Below are 17,864 nucleotides of genomic sequence, written 5' to 3'. Positions count from 1 at the left end.
CGCTGTGAGCAGGATTCGAACCTGCGCGGGGAGACCCCATTGGATTTCGAGTCCAACGCCTTAACCACTCGGCCATCACAGCCGCGTGCGGCCCTGGGCCTGCGCAACTATAGCTGCCTATCAACACGCCCGTCTCCAGCGAGTACCGCCCTGCTGGCGTGATATGCCAGTGCGCATGCGCTTGTGAGGCAACGGATGAGGCAGCTTTCCGGTCCTTCCTACCCCGAGACACCATGCAAAACGGGCCCAAATCTGAGTCAACATTCTCATATCCTTGTAGGCAGACAAAGGGAGGCTGCTAAACCATGGTTCATGAAAGCTGGAGTTGGCCTCCAAATTTGCACTAAAAGTGCACAGGGATAGCAATTCAAATGGCAAGGAACTGGCTAGATAAGAATAATCATCTTTGGTAAACTGCAGTAGAGACGGCGGGGGCGGGGGGACTGTCTGGAAACACGTTCCCTTCGCAGCAATAATATGCTATTGTCAACTTCCCCAGGCACCGCTGGGATTCGAACCCAGGATCTCCTGTTTACTAGACAGGCGCTTTAACCAGCTAAGCCACGGCGCCGGTGAGGGGCTGGTTGCTTCTAGATATAGATCAGCTCTTCACGAAGGGGCACTAAACGAGAAATGACCGGGACAAAGGTTGCTATCAATCTCCAATCACTTATCCTTTCCAAGTTTCCCCCTTTCCAAGTTCTGAGCCAGAGCGTTAACACTCTGCACCAGCTTCCCTTCTCCCACACCGCTTCCCAACTCGACTATGAATAACTGTGGGATTCCATGTCTTAGCCACCTAGACCTGCCTTCTCATTGGGAAAGAGTGTGGGGAGATGAGTGATATAGGTCCTCAGGGGAGGGAATAACTCATTCTCACTACTACTTTCTGGGAAGGGGAGGGAAAGAGCCTCCCTCCTCTACCCCCCGGGGCGGGGGGCAACCCAACCCTCAAACTTCATTCCACAAAGACCTGGTATTTTTTTCCTTTTTGTATTAAAAATAACAGACACGATATCAAAAACACAAATGCCATCGGTAGAGGGTACAGCTGAGAACACCTGGGTCCCACTTGAGGGGCAGCACCAGGGACTCCATGGTCCACCAACCTCCCCCACCCTGGAGCAGCTAGGGGTTTGGACCGCAGGGTCCTGCTTGGGCCTCACACCCTCCTCCTGCCCTCATCCGGGGAGGAGGTGGGGGAGAGGACTGACTCCCCAATAAATAAATGCAGCCCCAATCCCCAGGGACAGGGACTCCGGCTCAGCTGGGACTTGGAGAGACCACTTCAGCAGCTTGTCAGCAATCTTGTCCAGGAAGAGGAACGATTCCTCACCGAGGATGTGATGGGAGGCTTCTCTGGGCTGGGCTGGGCTGAAGAATGCCACCCTACTCCCAAAGAGGCCAGAGGCAGCCCCTGGGTCCTGGGCTGGTGACAGGGCCCCGGCCCCCTACAGCAGGAGAAGCTGGGGCAGTTCACTTATTGGTTGGTCCAGCCACATCTGAGTTCTGAGAGTTGGGGCATGAGAGAAGGAAGCTTCTCGTGCACATCTGGAGGTGGCCCAAGATGGAGTCTAGCTGGTGCCATTTTCTGTGGCAGGTAAGGCTGGACTGGGTGAGCTCCCACCTTGCTCCTCCTCTTCCATGGCCAGGTCCTGAGAGCTCGAGACCATGGCCCCAGCTTGGGCCTGGGCCCCACTGCTGCCCTCACCCTCGCCACCACCGCCACCACCCTCGCCTCCACCCTCCTCCATGGGCTCCAGCCCCAGTCCATCCACTTCCGAGAAGAGAGGGTCATCAGGATGGCCAGGCTCTTGGGTGCTGCTACCGCAGTCCACACAGGCCTTGGAGGAAGAAAGGGTATGCGTGAGTCAGGCAGATTCTCAGTGCTGACCTGCCAACCCAGCTCCCCTTGTCCCCAAGCCCCAGAGTACTTTCCAAACTGTATGCCTAGGAAATACTAATTCAGGCGGATGCACATGGGGTCAACAATATTGGAAAATGCATCACATCCTGTCTCCGGACCCCACTGCGGGACAGCCACAATGTACATTAGTACAGTACTGGCCCAGAAAAGGTCCACAAAATTCACATGGTTTAACACTAAATAACCCAGCAGCAAGCTCAGTGGAATTAACATCCTTCAGAATTAATGATCCAAGAACAGTGAAGGGATGAGCCCTCTGTCCTTTCAACTTGAGCTCAATTCCTTCTTCACCCTCCTGGCCCGGACTTCTCCTCTCACCATCACATCAAGGGCCCGAGGGAGTTGACCTTTCCGGACCCAGGAGTGCACAGCACCCAGTTCCCTCCGCTGGTCCTCCGAGAACCGAGGCTGCTGCTTCTGCATGGCCCGGAGCCGCTCCCGGTCCTGCTTCAGCACAGAGGCCATGTCCCTGCTCCGGGAAGAAGTTCAGGAGGCAGAGAATGGGAGCTGGGGCCAGGGCCCACGCGGAGGCTGACACTTCTTCTATCGCAGGTTCCCACTCCGTGCCTCATGTTTCTCCCCAGAAACGTGTTCTGAGAGTTCAGGCCTTCCCAAAACCAGGAAAGCTGCTCTCAGCCTGACTATTGCTGGGGCTCCAAGGGGCAGGAGACAGAATAGGAATGCCCCAGGGCAGAGCCAGGCCCAGAAAGAAAAACCCAAGTTAGCTAGGGAGTGAGGGGGGCAGCCTCCCCACTCCTCTAAGGGGGAGGCAAGGAGTGCTCCCAAAGTCCTCACCTGGAGGGCACCTGGTAAGTCATCATGACATGCTGGTCAGCATTGGCCATGAGCAGCCAGATGGGATCCTGGAGCACGTACTTAATGACCTGGTCCCCAGGCTCAGCCCTGGCCTGGGCAGCCCCAGCCTCAGCCTCTGAAGAATCGATGCTGCCAAAGTACTTGCTCGTGTGGCTGCTCTGACTGCTGCCTGTAGAGTGAGAGGCAGGCAGCCAACAGTCAGGCCAGTGGGTGCTCCACCAGGCCTCACTCAAGGTTGTAGGTCCAGCCCACTGGCCTTAGAAAGCAGGGCGTGGACCCAGGCCACTCAGCCAAGGTGCGGCCTGGCTTTCCAACTCCCCAGACACTGTCCTACCCTGCAAAGTATTGAGGGGGAGCACTCACGCGTGATGCTGGCAGAAGTGCTGCCCCCCTCATGGGAGCCTGAACCAGAGCCCAAGCCGGAGGCCAAGGAGCCTGAGGCAGCAGAGCCCGTGCCAGATCGAGAGTCCTCTTGTAGCAGCAACTCCAGCAGGTCACTGGAGCCCGAGAGAGCGTCCTGGTTGGAGGACTCAGTTACCTCCGCCTGAAGGAGGGGAGGCGAGGGGGACACGGAGGGATTAAGGAATCAACACCTAGGCTTCCCTTCTACTGCTGCCACTGGTTGGGGGGCACACCCAGCCCAAGTGGTCTCTTCCCACTCCACGACAAGGGCTCAGGCTGAGTGAGAGGAGAACTGGCGAAGAGGAGGGACGTGACGCTGGACCCCTTCCAAGTGGCAGACGTACTCTCAGAAGTTTATGGGGATGTCCTCGCCACCTGTCAGACAGACAGGACTGTCCCCACTTCACAGATGAGGCAGCTGATTTCTGCCTTGTTCAGAAACTCAGCTGGGGTCTCCCACCCCATGATCCCATCCTCTAGGGACAACCAGGAGGGCAGGAAGAAGCGTGAGAGGGGAGGACCAGGTGGTGGGGTAGGGGAGAAAGCTGTGTGGGGGCCCTAAGAGGATGGGGGCAGGGCAAACCGGGTCAGAGCTCACCAGTCTGGCCTCTGGTTCCGCTGTCTCCTCGCTGGGAGGGGGGTGCCCAGCACTGCTCCCAGAGCCCCCTGCCGCTGCACCCCCCTCACCGCGAGGGGGCTCCTCAAGCTGCAGCAGGTTTAGCTGGAGCGGGGAGCTGCATCTTGAGTTGAAGAGTGGAGAGTTGGGGCGGTGGGGAGGGCTGAGGGGCAGTGGGGGCAGGGACGGAGATGGGGAGCGGGAGGCAGGGGTAGGAGGCCCCTCGGCAGGCGTCTGGGGTGCCCCGTAGGGGTAGGTAGATGGGGTAGGGAACAGATAGTTAGGGAGCACCAAGGCCACCATGGGAGTCACCAGGGGGGCAGAGAAAGCTGTAGGAGACACAGACGTGGGAGCAGGAGGGAGAGGCTGAGGGCCGCCTCTCGGGGGGAAGACAGGGAGGGGGTATGGCTGGACTACAGCTGGGAAGGGAGGAGTGGCTGGTGGCGGGGGCCAGGGGGCAGAGGGTGGCACAGGCGAGGGCTGGGAGATGTAGCTGGGGGCTTCGGCCCGAGCTGTCTGGTGGTGACGTGAGCGCTTGGCTTTGGATCGGCAGTGGTGGCGGCGGCCGGGGGTGGCAGGGCTGTGGTGGCAGCCTGAAGGGAGAAACGAGGGTTAGCAAGGCCCTCAGCCTGGGGGTTAGGCCCCTGCAGCCCCCACTGCCCTGCCACTCTGACCAGGGAGAGGGTAGGTGAAGGACCTCTGGCTCCCCGGCCCACACATAACAGAGGGGACCCGGGGAGGCAGGGAGCCTTCAGGGAAGAATCACAGCAACAGGGGAGGATTTATGGACAAAGGAGCCAGGGAAAGGAAAGGTTACATGAGGGGTCGTGCTGGGGGTGTGCAGGAGACAAAGGCATGCTGGCAGACAGGAGGAGGCAGGGTAGGCCCATGGATGAGTGGGCAGGTGGCTCCGACCCCTCTGCCAAACTCCAGCAGGCACTGCCAGCCGGGCCATGCTCTGCCTAGCTCATGACGGAGCGAAGAGGTGGGCAGGAAAGCCCAGTCCTGAGTCCTACGTCTGCCTTCAGGGAGCCTCCCACAGGCACTTGGAGGGCAGCCAGCTGCCCTGAAGTGCTGATCCTCTGCCCCCTGAAGTTGCCCCAGTCCTCCCAGCCAGTCTACATAGACCTCCCAGTCAGCAACAACAGAGTCCTGAGTCGGCACACTTCCTGCCCCTACACCGGGCCTGGAGCGGCTTACCTGAAGCCGAGCACCTTGGCCTGCCTCTGAGTGCAGCTCCTCAGGCTGCCCTTCTGGGGCGGCAGCCCAGACCCCCGCCCTAGTGGGGAGGGGCTGGCGAGGGGCCTGTCCCTGGGCAGAGCCCTGGTGGTGGAGGCAGCAACAGCCTGGGTCCCTGGAGTAGAAGCCTCTCCCTCAAGAACTCCCTCCCCCGACATTCTAGTCCTCGACCGGGCAGGCTCAGGGGTATCCCAGGTGGTTACCTCGCTCCCCAGGGGCTGAGGGGGCTGTGGAGGAGCTGTCCAGTCCACGCAGCCTACTGAATTCACGGAAGCGGCTGAGGAAGGCCTGCTCCTCCTTCTGTGTGTGCAGGGACAGCACGGCCTTGGTCAGGCCCACTGGGCGGTAGGCGTCTGGGGCCGGATCAGGGGCTACCGTGGGGCTAGGGGCAGGGCTGGGAGCTGGACCGGGAGGCAGGGAGGGCAGGTCCTCCATCATGATGATGTCTGAGGAGGATGAGATGAGGCAAAGGTCAGAAGCACCTCATGATTAGCACACCTGCACCAACCCCTCCACAGCAGCTTAGCCAAACCCCCGGCCTCCACCCTGTGGCCAAGCCTAGGCCTCCCCTGCAAATCCTGGCCACCTCCCCCCAAGGACCGGCTCTGGGGAGCTCCACGCAAAGGTGTCTCAGGGTAATAAGAAAGGACACTTGGTCCCCTCCAGGGGCCTTACCCAAGGATGACACCCCCATGACCCTCCTCGGAAGGGAAGCCCACCCCGACTCTTTCCTCACGCATTTTCCAGGTCAATGCCCAAAGATCCTTCAAGGGTTTTACAACAGTGTTGCCTTCAGCCCCTCTGTGGGGAGCACCTTAGGTTGAACCGTGCACCCCAGACTTTGTGTGTGAATTGACAGTAAGAACACAGGAAGCAAGGTTGGGGACAGATGAGGTGTCGAGGGCTGGCGGGCGAGCAGAGAGTGAGAAACGCTAAGATGGAGGCTCCTTCTCTCCATGTGGGGCCAGAGGGCAGGAGAAGGCAAGGAAGGAGGGAGCTCTGGCTGAGGGGCCAGATGGAGCCCTGGTTCTGCGCCCCTCAGCCACACCCGTACCCGACTCCGGGGGCTTCTTGTCTCCCACGTGGACGATGGTGGAGCTGAAGCTACACTGGCTGGTGACGGACACCACGCTCTCCGCCTTATTGGCCAGGGCGAGCGGGCTCAGGGCTCCTCCTCCCACCACCGGCTCCTTCAGAGGGGTGGGCCCCTCCCCAGGCAGCACTGCTGCTGGATCTGTGCAGAGAGATGGTGCCAGATACCACCCCGCCCCACTGAGTGGCTGGGAAAGGAAAGCCTGGTGCGGAGGAGATGGATGGCACAGGAGAGGCTGGCAGGGGAACAGGACAGAGTGAGGTGGGGGCCCCAAAGACATGTAGAGGCACAGGGCCAGAGGACAGGGCGGCGGGAGCAGGGCAGGCCCGAGTCTTCACCTTTCTTGGCGCCCACAGAGACTGGGCCTGCCCGCTGCTTGTCATCGTCGGAGGCCGAAGAGGCAGTGCAGGAAGAGGAGGACGCACATTTGCGCTTTGCGGTGCCGGGGAGGTTGCAGCTCTCCAGGTACCTGAGGAGGCACCAGAGGACATGAGGGCAGGTCTGGGCGGGGCGGGGCCGCGGCCCCAGGCAGAGAAGGTGCCAGGATGGCCTGACCTGAGGATGCTGTCCAGGCAGTTGATCTGCTGGTAGGAGCAACCGGAGGCTTCTTTCCGCTCAGCCTCCTCAGCGGCCAAGGCCACTGGGGCCTGGACTGGAGCAGGGGCTGCCTCCAGGTCTGGGGATTGGCAAGGAAGGGTCTTGACCTTGAATGTGCCAGTAGCTGGACCAAGGAGAGAGAAACTCCTCTGGGTTGGGCTGAAGGTCCGGGGACCCCCAGGCCTCGCTCCCCACCCACACCCTCGCCAACTCACCAGGGACACGGGGCCGGGGCAGAGGCCGGGCCCGGGACTCAATAAAAAGCTGCTGCCCCTGATGCTTTACCAGGTGCACATCCTTACAGATCTGCTGGAAGGTCACCTGTGGGACAGGGCGGGGAGTGGGCAGCACTGGGGGGCCTGGCCAGCCTCGGGAGCCCAGAGCGTAGTACAAGAGAGGCCCCAGTGGGGAGGTCATGACGCAAGCAGAACAAGAAAGGAAAGGAGGTGGACGACGCTCCCCTGGGCTTGGCAGTGCTGACTCTTGAGGACAAGGGGACAGGAAAGGGGACTCAAGGGCCACTCACCGGGGCAGGAGGCCCAGGTCCCTCGGCATCACCCCCGTTGCTGTCACTGGAGGAGCCAGGGCTGAGGAGAGGGCCAGAGGAAGGCACGGGGCCGACACCACAGAGGCCCGTGGGGCTGGGGCTGTGCACAGGCTGAGGCAGGGAGAGTGACTATGGCTTAGATGGCCTGAGGCCTGCTCTGCCCCCTTTCTTGTCTCCCAAGCCCCCTCCCATCAACCCTCACCTGTAACAGCAGCCGGTGGATCTGCTCTGAGAGCTCTTGGATGTCAGAGTCCAGGGACAGAGTAGGGCTGGGGGCCGGAGGACTGAATACATCTTCATTCAGGGGCGCCCTGTGGGGTGCGGGAGGGGAGTTGAGCCCTGGACCCTCCCCGCTGGCCCGCCCTCCAGGGCATGATCCACTTACGTGCGTACTTTGTGGCGGCCCAACACAAAGGCCACCTTGCGGCTCCAGGGGTGCACGAAGCCAGCCCAGCTGGTGTCCATGGTGACGTACTCCCCGTTACGGGCACAGAAGCGAATAGGGGAGTGGTCAAAGGGCTGGCCGGCCAGCTGCAGGACTGAAGGCCATGGGAAACAAGGTGCAGGTCAGTGGGAGGGAGAGCTAAGTGAGGTAGAATCCCCCCAACCCCGAGATCAAGGCACTGAGAGACACAATCACAGGGGCAGCCCTAAGGAAGCCCTGTAGACAGCTAAAAGTGCGATCAGGAAGAGAGAAACTCACTCTTCTTGTGAATGGACAGCATGAGGGGTCGGTCCTCCGGATGCAGGAAGAGGAGCACTGGGGCCCCCAGGAGGTCCTGGGGGAGGTAGCCCAGCAGCGGGGCGGCCCTGAGAGGAGAGGGGGCGTCAGAGGGGCCAGAGCCTCGGCCCTGGCCACCTCCTTTTCCTCCAGATCCTGACCTCACCTCTCATCCACATCCTGGAAGAGGCAGCTGGGCGTGTGCCGTGTGGTGAAGATCCTCTTGTCAGGGGGGATCCGGGGAGCTGAGGCACAGGAGGCGTGGCCATTGGATCTCAGGCAGAATGCTCCAGCTCCCGGGCCCTCCATGTGCTGCCTCAGGCCTAGGCTGGCTGGCAGACGATTCCCTCCATAGCTCTCCCCTGAGCCCCCTGGCCTCCAGAGACGGTCTGGACTATCTCTGTGCCCCATGCCAATAATGAAACTGAAAACCAAGGCACTTTTCTTTGCCTTCTCCTAGCTTGGAGTTCTTACCCAACTCGACCTCTAAAGGGGTGTTCAAACCCTCATCCTGTTTCAAAGTTGTCTCCCAGACTCCTGTTCTGCCTCACCCCCAGCCTAGAGGAGGCACCCTTCCTCCCACCTCAACCAGGTCAGGCCTGGGGCTGCCCACCTTCATAACCAGAATGAATGCGCTCTGCAATGAGCAGGCAGCATGGCTGGGCAGGGGCCCCATCGGAGACCCGGATCTTGGTCACATATGGGGTTAGGCGGAATGGCTGGTACCGAGGCCCCGGATCCCGGTCAGGACCCCCTCTAGCAAGGAAGAGAAAGGGGCATTAGAGATGATCAGTGAAGAGCCACCCACCCTCCAGCTCAAGGTCATGGCTGACCCAGCAAAGAAGAGTTGGGGGATGGGAGGTGGAAGGGGTCTGCTCCCACGTTTCCCACCGACCTGATACGACAGAAGACAGACTTCTCCTGGGTGAAGTCCTTGAGGCCTGAACCTGAGACAGACCAGGAGGGCAGTGAGTATGGCTCCCCATCCCCTCCCTGGGCTGAGAAAAACCCAGCAAGGAAAAGCCTGGGTCCCCTGGGCCCTCACAGCAGTTGCTTCCGGGGACTGCTCATCTTCCCCCGAGCACCTGGGGACCTCACCTGCGGAGGTCCCTGGGCCCCAGGTGGGCAGGCGGGATGGGGTGGTGGAACCATAGAAGACCCCCACGTCCTGGGGAGCCAAGAGCTCGGAGAAGCGGGCGCCCCGAAACACGTCCCTCTTGCAGCGTAGCAGGACACCCGCCTGCTCTGAAATGTAGACGATGCGGCCTGTCAGGAAGGAGACAGCCACGGAGAAGGTGTCCTAGGCGAGAGAGTAAGGATGAGCACAGGTTTAGGAGCTGTGGGAGCAGGGCTGGGGGCACGTCGGGTGCAGGGGCGGACTACACTGACCGGGTTGCGGAGTGTGTACTCAGACGTGACGTGCTCCAGCTCCTCCAGAGTATAGGTGGACATGTCCATGGCACAAGGTTCGCCCTCCTCCAGGCTCCATTGCTGGTAGAACTCCTGGTTGGCTGCAGGGGTGGGTGGTGGTTTAGTTCCTCAGTCATGTCTGACTCTTTGCAACCCCATGGACTGCAGCCCACCAGTCCTCTGTCCATGGGACTTCCCAGGCAAGAATACTGGAGTGGGTTGCCATTCCCTGCTCCAGGGGATCTTCCCAACCCAGGGACGGAACCCAGGTCTCCTGCATTGCAAGCAGATACTTTAATGATTAAGCTAGAAGGGAATCCATATGGGGTGCGGGCAGCAGCGCATTTATTGAGGAGACAGCTCCCCACAGTCACCCAGAACCTGACCATTACCCTCCCAGGAGCACCACTCACCTTGTACCTGCTTGACACAGGCCAGCGCGTACTGCAGTGTGGCCAGAGTCCCGGAGCGGCCCTTGCCCCTGCGCTCTGGGGGCAGCCGAAGCTTGAGCTCTCGCAGTGCCGTCATGAGTTCTTTCTGAGTCCTTGCCCGAGCGGACTGTTCACTGCTGCAGGGCCCACAAGGAGGGAGGGGATACAGGCATTAGCCCCAGAGCCTGGCCTTCAGTCCCTTTGCCCCTGTCCTCCCCCCCTCCCCCCACAAACCTGCAGCCACTGGTAGAAGGGTTGTCTGGCTCAGAGCTGGCACTCAGGAGGCTGTAGGCAATGGAACTGCTGGGTGGGGATGGGCTCTGAGAGTTCGTGCTAAAGGAGAAGCAACAGGCGCACGATGAGGAGAAAGTGGCCAGCAACTGGGGCCTGTCTCCCAGCTCAGATGGCTCCAGAGACCACTCGAAGAACCTGCCACACCCATCCAGACACACCTCTTGCTGCTCTCAGTGGTCTCCAGCAGGGCCGAGTCCTTGCCATTGCCGGAGGAGGAACTGTGCGAACTCCGCTGAGATGCACCCCTGGACTCGGGTCCATTTGACTCATTGCCACTAGAGCCATTGCTGTTGGCATCCGTGTCATCAGCCAAGCTGGGGCCAGGACAAGGTCGGTGCTCTGGAGGCCCAGGGGATGGACCCCCTCCAGGACAAAAGGGTTCCCCTGGCCTGGGGTCCCCACCCCCATCAGCCCCTTCTAGGGGGCCGCTCCTGCTCATGTCTGGGCCATGGGGAGGGCAGGAGAACGGGGAAGGTGGAGAGGCCACCACAGACGCTCAAGGGGGCCAGAAGGCCTGGCTAGAGGAGGGAGGTGGGAGACCCAAGCCTCAGAGGGCTGAGAAGTTTGACCACAGTCAGCACCTGAAGAGACCAAAGAGAAAAACCTGGGTTGTAACTTCACAACACCTGTCGGCTTCATTCAGACCCTCCCTTGCAGGCTCCCATACTCCTGGGACCCAGGCTTCCAATAGGCAGCCTGGGCAAGTTCTGTTCCTGTCCCCTTAACGGGGGCTGCCAGTGGGTTTTCCTCCCAACATCACCTGTCAGTGTGGCCTGGGTTAGACAGAACCTGAGCGGTCGACTGTGAGCCACAGCCACCTTACTACAGCTCTGAGCCACAGCCTGGATACCTCCCAACCCCAAATTCCCATCAGTATCCCCCCTAGGCCTGGGACATCAAGGCCTCAGAGCAGGGGTTGAGCCTGCCGCCTCCTATATTTAGGCCTCCGGGCTGATTTTACCCGGGGGCGGTGCCACCTTCGCCGCACATGCGCGCGGACGTGCGCGGCCCCACCACGCGCTTCCGCCGCCGTCGCGGTCGCCAGGGAAACCGACGTCAGCGGCTGAGCTCAGCGGTTGCTGGAGGGCCCACAAGAGGGCGGGAGGGGCGACCCCTCCCCCCTTTCTCGGCGGAAGCAGAGGGAACGCCACCCTACCACACTGGCCGACGCAACCGGGGGTCGCCCACCTCTAATACATCCCAGGTTCCCGGAGGCCTTGGTGGCCATAGGAAGAGGGGCGGCCATCGGAGTTTCAGAGGCTGGCCTTGCTCCCCAGGGCAAAATGCAATCACCGCCGCCCTCGGCGCAAAAGCCTCGGCCGGGCACTCGTCAGGATCCCAGTTATGCTGGTCAAGATAACACAGCCTTCCCTTCTCCGGCCCCTGCACCCTCTCCCGACCCACAGGACCGAAGCCGGCACCTGCCATTGTCAGGAACCCAAGAATCCTCTCTCCTCACTCCCCTACTTTTCTGTACACTCACCCCCACCCCCCTCAACATACACACCCATCCGAGGCAGACATACTCAGCTCTGATCAAGGGACACACAATAGCCAGCAGGTAGTTCTTCCCTTCTCCAACCACACCCCCAACCCCAGAGCATTTTCTGAGCTTCAGGAGAAAAGGGAAGGCTGTGGCCAACAGCAGGAACTAGCACCGGGAACGGGATGTTCCAGCTTGAACCGGGCTGACATCACGGCCGGCGCAAGGCCAGGGATTGGAGGAGGGAGCGCAGGGAGAGCGTAAAGCCCGAAGAGGTCCCGGTGCTGGGGCAAAACCGGGGACCCCCGAGTGACAAAGGCAGCAGGGGAATGCCTGGTGAGGGTCGGGTGTGAGGCCCGGATGGCTGGGAGCCGGGAGAAAGCTTGAAGTAAGGTAGGCAAGCAGGAGTGCGGACGCTCAGTACAGAGTTCGAGGAATACCTACGTCCCCGGGGACAGAGGAGGGGGTGGACAACCTCAAGCAAGGCGGATTACTGGTGTGCCGTCTGAGCGCCCGGGCCAAATGCGGTCCATCAGGCTGCAAGCGGAGGCAATCCGGTTCGAGGCCGAAGACTGGCCACTGTGGTGGCCGCGGAGATGCTTACCTGGCCGCGCGAGCGCCCTCCGGCCGCCTGCCTGCCGCCGTTGCAACCCGCAGCGGAGTGGAAGCTCAGCGGGGCCAGGAGGCGGGTTGCATAACGCCAGGCACTGCCCCTCATTGGCCTCCTGCCGGTGGAGCCGCAGGCCCCGCCCCCAATTGGCTGGGGATCTCTTCCCGGCGCCTGATTGGCTACTGGCCCCCACTGAGGTCAGGGCTGTGTCACACACGCGGGCGCACGTGGATCTGGGTGCTGGCACTGGGCTGAAGGGCCCCAGACACCAGAACCCAGCCAATGGGCGCAGGACGCCTTGCACAGTAAATAATGGAAGGGAGGGGAGGGGAAGTAAGCTGCCCCTATTCGGGGAAAATACCTGGGCCACAGTAGGTATTTAAGAGAGGTCTACTCCCTGAACTGACCTGCCCTGCACAACAGGACACCCTGGCCTCGCCAGAGGGTGGGCAGAAAGTATGCAGACCTTAGGAGGTGGGCCAAGCTGGATGAGATGACTGGTCCTTGGGAGGAGAGGGACAGACAGAAACCCAGCTTGGCCTTTCCTAGGTTCCCCTCGCCAGCCTTGTCGTCATCATAAAGCCATATCCAATCCCTTCCTCTGACACTTCAAATCCTGTGGACAGCTAGGAGGAGGGCAATTTGAGGAAGGAGTGGAGTGGGATGACGGATGCCAAACAATGGAAGCAGCAGATCGAACCCAACAGAGGCTGTGAAGGGAAACAATGGCAGGTGCTTCCATGCCACTCTGAGCAACCTACGTGGTGACTAGTGCTTCTCTCCTGAGGATGCAGCCACCCACAGTTAGGGCTGGCCTCTAAGTGAGGGCCAGGAAGCCAGGGCTACAGGGCAACAAAGGGGGTGGCTGAGAGAAGAGACCTTATACACAGAAAATGTTGGGTGGCAAGGCCTTCAAGTCCCCACAACTAGGAGAAAACAAAGCCAAGCATCTCATCTATCTCCTTAACTGTATTTCGCAGCCCCCAGAAGAGAACCTAATACACAGTAGGGTGATAATAAACATGGTGACTTTGTTGTAAATATAGCTAGGGGAGGAGGAGGGACGTCAGCAATAGAGAAGGGGCTGGAAATTATAATTTATTTTTAAGAGGCAAGGAGCAGAACCCTGAATCCTAATTTGGGGGAATAAAGTGCCAGTTTGAGCTGCAAAGAGCTGTAGTTACACAGACCCCCTCCAATCAAGACTGAGGTGTAGTTCCTGTAGGGCTCCCTGGAAACGTGGGTGGCAAGTGAAGAGGTTGATGCTGACGCCATCAGCTGTGGGTGCACACCCCTCACTGTCACGTGGCCTAAGCTCTCCTTAACAGTGGTGTTCCCCATGAGGGGTGGGGGTGGCAGAGCAAGGGTCTGTGGAAAAGCTAGACGCAGGAAGGTTTACAGAATAACCCAGAAAAAAAAAAACAAAGCAAGAAGTCACCGGAAATAGAGGATTCCGGAACCTGGATTCTCAGTATTGTCTCCTTGAAAATGGCCCCCCAACTCATATACTGTGGTCCAGACCCTTGTCTCCTTTTCAGACACCTCCTCTCTGGAAACTGCTTCTCCTCTTCTCCGGCACTCCTCAGGGCTCTAGTGTGATCTGCCCCGACACAGGCGGTCCTTGCTGTCCACCTCCATGTTTTTCTTTTTCGTAGACAAAAAGGTCGCGCTCCAGCAGCCCCCACCTGCTCTCAAGGCCCTAACCGGAATCCTGCCTCACTGTCCCCACAGTAACCAGGCCCCGCTGCCGTCAATGGAGGAGAGGGGGCGGGAGGCGGCGGTGACGTCAAGGCGGAGGAAGGGGGCGGGGCGAGGCAGCCGGGGAATGTGGGGCAGGGAGGCTGGAGAGGCAGTGGTTTGGGAGGCGGCCAGCCCGAGAGGGCGGCGGCCAGTGCACTTGGGAACATCGTGTACTTTTGGCAAGTATCCCAGGACATGCACCCGCCTGGGCGCCTCCCCCAGCCCAACGACAGCAGTCCTGTCGCCAAGCCAGGGATTCCTGGAGAGAGGATTAGGAGGAAGGGGTCCCCCCTCCCTCGCCCCCATGCTTGGCTCTCCGCTCGAGGCTCGCATCCGCCCTCCCCTTGGCTTGCTCCTACAGCTCCTGGCATTGGCTTTCCCCCTCTCCCAGACTGTACACATCTGCTGGCCCGGTCCCAAAGCCAGGGCGGGGAAGTTGGAGGCCCAGGTTCTGCAAGAGACCTTTGCTCTTCCCTGAGGCCCCCTTTAGAGCCTGAATCTCTTGTTACTATGGCAGCAGAAAGAAGGAGGAGGGATAGGGAGGAGAGTGGGTCTAGGATGAGGAAATCGAACTGGAAAAGAGCAAGTAGCCCAGGCTGGAGCCTGGATCTTGGGAGAGGAATAAAAGGGAGAAATGAGCAAGCCTGGCATCTCAAGACCAGAAGAACCAGGAAGAGGGAAATGGGGAGGACGTCACCACAACTTGAAAAAAAAAAAAAAAAAACCTTAAGAATGTGAGACTAGTTCCCAACCACAGCATTCACATAAATCTTACACTCTGTCACTGTTATTTTGTCACTCCATAGCCATTTTTTTAACCTAAAAAAAAATTAAAGACACGACCGAGGCATTACACTGAGCACTTTCCATACTTTATCTTCTTTAATCTTCAGAACAATCTTGTGAGATGGGCATCAATATCCCCATTCCACAAGGACCAACTAAGCCTCAGAAATTACTAACCCTGCCTAAACTGCTTCATAATATGTTCTCAGGCTCTTAATAAATGGGGCCCAGGATTTAAATCTGAGCTCTGATAATGGTTTGTAATTCTGGCCTCTTACCCTTCAGGAACCTGTTGAGGTGTTACCAGCTCTGGGAACCTGGGCCTCTCAAATACCCAGCCAATTCTAAGTTTGGTGCCTGAAACACAGACTCCATCCACTCTCTCTTCTCCCTTAGGACATTCAGTTGGCACTCTCCACACACTTCAAATCATCACACTCCCAGTTTTCACATGCTCACAAAGTCTTTGAGAACCCCCTAGCAGCCACCGCCCCCCTTGGTTTCCTAAGAACCCAGCTTCCTCAGTCTTCCACCTTACAGCAGGTCACTTAACCACAGGCCTGGCTGCTTGTACTGACAGATACACCCTGTAGGTGCCTCCTCACTCCAAGAACTCAGGAAGACATTGCTGCTGCGGCTGCTAAGTCACTTCAGTCGTGTCCAACTCTGTGTGACCCTATAGACGGCAGCCCACCAGGCTCCCTCTTCTCCAGGCAAGAACACTGGAGTGGGTTGCCATTTCCTTCTCCAATGCATGAAAGTGAAAAGTGAAAGTGAAGTCGCTCAGTCGTGTCTGACTGTTCAAGACCCCATGGACTGCAGCCTACCAGGCTCCCCCGTCCATGGGATTTTCCAGGCAAGAGTACTGGAGTGGGGTGCCATCGCCTTCTCCGCAGGAAGACATTATGTACAGCCAATCTGCACAAGCCCATTCTCCCTCTCAGGATCTGACAGTTGCTACCTCACGTTTACTCCCAAGAATGGCTCTGAAGCCCAACCCCTCCCTTTTACACATAAGAAAGACACCTAGAGCCGAGATTTGATTAGCTCAGAGTCACACATCACCCCACCTGCAGCAACCCTTTGGTATCTTCCCACCTGCCCTACCAGGGCCTCTCTCCAGCCTCAGAACCCCTGCCTATTTCAAGTGCTTAAGGTACCTACCCAAACAGCAGTCATGCCCTGGAACGCCCCCCACCGGCTCTCAGGGGTCCTGTCCCATATCTCCCTGGGAGCAGGGTTCTGAGCTCCCTCAGTTCGCTAACTTCCAAGACCCTCCCCGAGGCAATCAGGAGTCCAGGGACCTTAGGGCGTTGAGGGATCTGATGTAAGGGGCTCCCGCTCCCCTCTCTCTAGAGCTGAATTCGCAGTCCCTATTCCCCCACAACCATCAGAGCTCACACCGCGGTGATCACGCCATTTGGAAGATCCCCGGAGAATCTCACGGACAGAGGAGCCTGGTGGGCTGCAGTCCAGTGGGTCGCAAAGTCGGACCCTACTGAAGTTACTTAGCACTCACGTTTCACTGCACTGCACTAACACCCCTCCTCACAGAACACATCACCGTGGAAAAATCCATACCGACGGCCGCTCCTCACCCCCCACGCCGGAGCACTCACCGCTCGGCGCGCACGCCATCCAATTTCTTCCCAACTAGGATCAAGGGTACTTCGCTTCTCCAGGTCCGCCCGCCGACCAGGACGCCACGCCCCTCAAGCTGATTGGCCTAAGAGCGCCGACCCATGCCCCGCGCCGCGTGCGGCCACTCAGGCCCCGCACTGCCACTATTGGCGCCGCCCGCCTCCGTCATCTTCTCATTGGTCAGTTTACCAACAAGCAGTGACAGATCCACGTGCGGGAGGGGCCGCCCTAGCACGTTAATTGGAAGTCTGATCGAAAGCCACGCCTCCACCCACCTCCAAAGTCCTTATTGGCTGTGGCAGCATTGCCTCCCCCGCGACCAGCCTAGGATCGGTGACGCAAACGCCAGCCCAGCCCTTCAAATTTTCTCATAGGCTGAGGTGTCTCGGAGCTGTAGAGGACACGTGCGGGCGATCTCACGCGGCAACTTGTTTACCTAGAAGCTGGGGATTTTCCTTGACGACACCCTTCCCAAAGCCTGTCCAGTCTGCTCATGCGCAGATGTGACCGGTGGTGGCTTTGGCAGGGGCACTTTGTGAGCCATCAGGCGCGTGACAAGAGCGCCCCCGCGCTGGGACTTCGGACTTGGGTTTCTGAAGCTCCTTGAAGCTGAAAGGTGGGAGCGTTAGGGTGAAGCAGTCTTCAGGATTCAGTACCCTGTCATAATGATGACGATAGCCACCTTCCAGGTTATTTTTTGTAGGCCAGGAGGTGCACTGCTTACAAACTCGAGAGAAGGCAGCTGACTTAACTTCCTACTGCTTCATAAATGACACAAAGAGGTTACATAATTGGTCCGGATTAACACGCTAGTTTCTAATGGGGTCAAGATTTGGTACCCTCGTATCAGGTCCCTGATAAAGAAAGTGGGTCCTAAGGCCTGCGGTAATCCTAAACCTGTAAATCACTCAGTAGATGAAGCGCGAATAGGCCCTGAGCACTGCCTCAAAAACAGTAAGCCCTTGACAAGTGAACATTATGATGACTGTATACCTAATTGTAAGAATCACCTGGCTCCTTTACAACTGCTGAATCAATGTCCAGGGAAGGAGCTTGAAAATCCATTTTAAAAAGTGTTCCTGGTAGTTCTTAGGAGCCCAGAAGTCTGGGAAACAGTAAGTTTCCTGTGCTGTTGAATCCTCATGCTGCAGCCCAGAAAAGTGGGCCCTCCAGCACTCTCCACGTACTATTAAAGTGCCTGTGGGCAGGGACACTAGGGTGCCACATCATGAGTGTTACAGAGGTGGAAGTTAAGAGAGTTCAGTATAGTGTCTAGGGTCAGCAGTCCCACCACAGAGCACAGGAGTAGCAGGCCATCTAGCCACAAGAGTGCAGGGGTGGCAGGCCATCTAGTCAGCTCCACACCACACTTGGCTGGGTCTCCCTGAGAGGTTTTGTTTCAGTAAGGATTTATGAACTCCTCCTGAATGCTGGCACTGTGCTAATCAGAATGAGGGAGAGAAATTTCACGGTTGCCCATCTACTTCAGGCCTAGGAATAAATGACCACGG

At 58.8% G+C, this 17,864-nt stretch overlaps 1 protein-coding gene and 2 non-coding genes across 5 annotated transcripts; all 3 read right to left on the bottom strand.

Moving 5' to 3' along the window:
• Positions 1-82, bottom strand: TRNAS-CGA. Its single transcript has one exon. It is a non-coding gene; the product is annotated as a tRNA-Ser (tRNA).
• Positions 83-497: 415 nt separating this feature from the next.
• Positions 498-571, bottom strand: TRNAT-AGU. Its single transcript has one exon. It is a non-coding gene; the product is annotated as a tRNA-Thr (tRNA).
• A 406-nt stretch (positions 572-977) lies between these two features.
• PER1 (period circadian regulator 1) lies at positions 978-16,441 on the bottom strand. Of its 3 annotated transcripts, none has more exons than XM_040243424.1 (23): positions 16,332-16,441; positions 10,252-10,674; positions 10,034-10,132; positions 9,782-9,936; positions 9,348-9,469; positions 9,057-9,258; positions 8,854-8,905; positions 8,572-8,714; positions 8,125-8,203; positions 7,941-8,047; positions 7,623-7,776; positions 7,440-7,548; positions 7,217-7,348; positions 6,906-7,011; positions 6,649-6,814; positions 6,432-6,562; positions 6,055-6,234; positions 5,204-5,446; positions 3,744-4,354; positions 3,107-3,287; positions 2,723-2,912; positions 2,246-2,396; positions 978-1,844 (listed from the first exon to the last, which is right to left on the bottom strand). In XM_040243424.1, the coding sequence occupies exons 2-23, from the start codon at positions 10,530-10,532 to the stop codon at positions 1,575-1,577; spliced, it is 3,864 nt and encodes a 1,287-aa protein (XP_040099358.1). In that variant the 5' UTR covers positions 10,533-10,674; positions 16,332-16,441; the 3' UTR covers positions 978-1,574. The 3 variants fall into 3 exon arrangements, with proteins under 3 accessions (XP_040099358.1, XP_040099356.1, XP_040099359.1); XM_040243422.1 differs by lacking the exon at positions 16,332-16,441 and adding an exon at positions 12,181-12,298; XM_040243425.1 differs by lacking the exon at positions 16,332-16,441 and adding an exon at positions 11,620-12,003.
• Positions 16,442-17,864: the final 1,423 nt, after the last annotated feature.

Source organism: Oryx dammah, unplaced genomic scaffold (genome assembly GCF_014754425.2).
Source record: "Oryx dammah isolate SB20612 unplaced genomic scaffold, SCBI_Odam_1.1 HiC_scaffold_8, whole genome shotgun sequence".
NCBI lineage: Eukaryota > Metazoa > Chordata > Mammalia > Artiodactyla > Bovidae > Oryx > Oryx dammah.
Note: the sequence above shows the minus strand (reverse complement) of the source record. Positions and strands in the feature narration are given on the sequence as shown.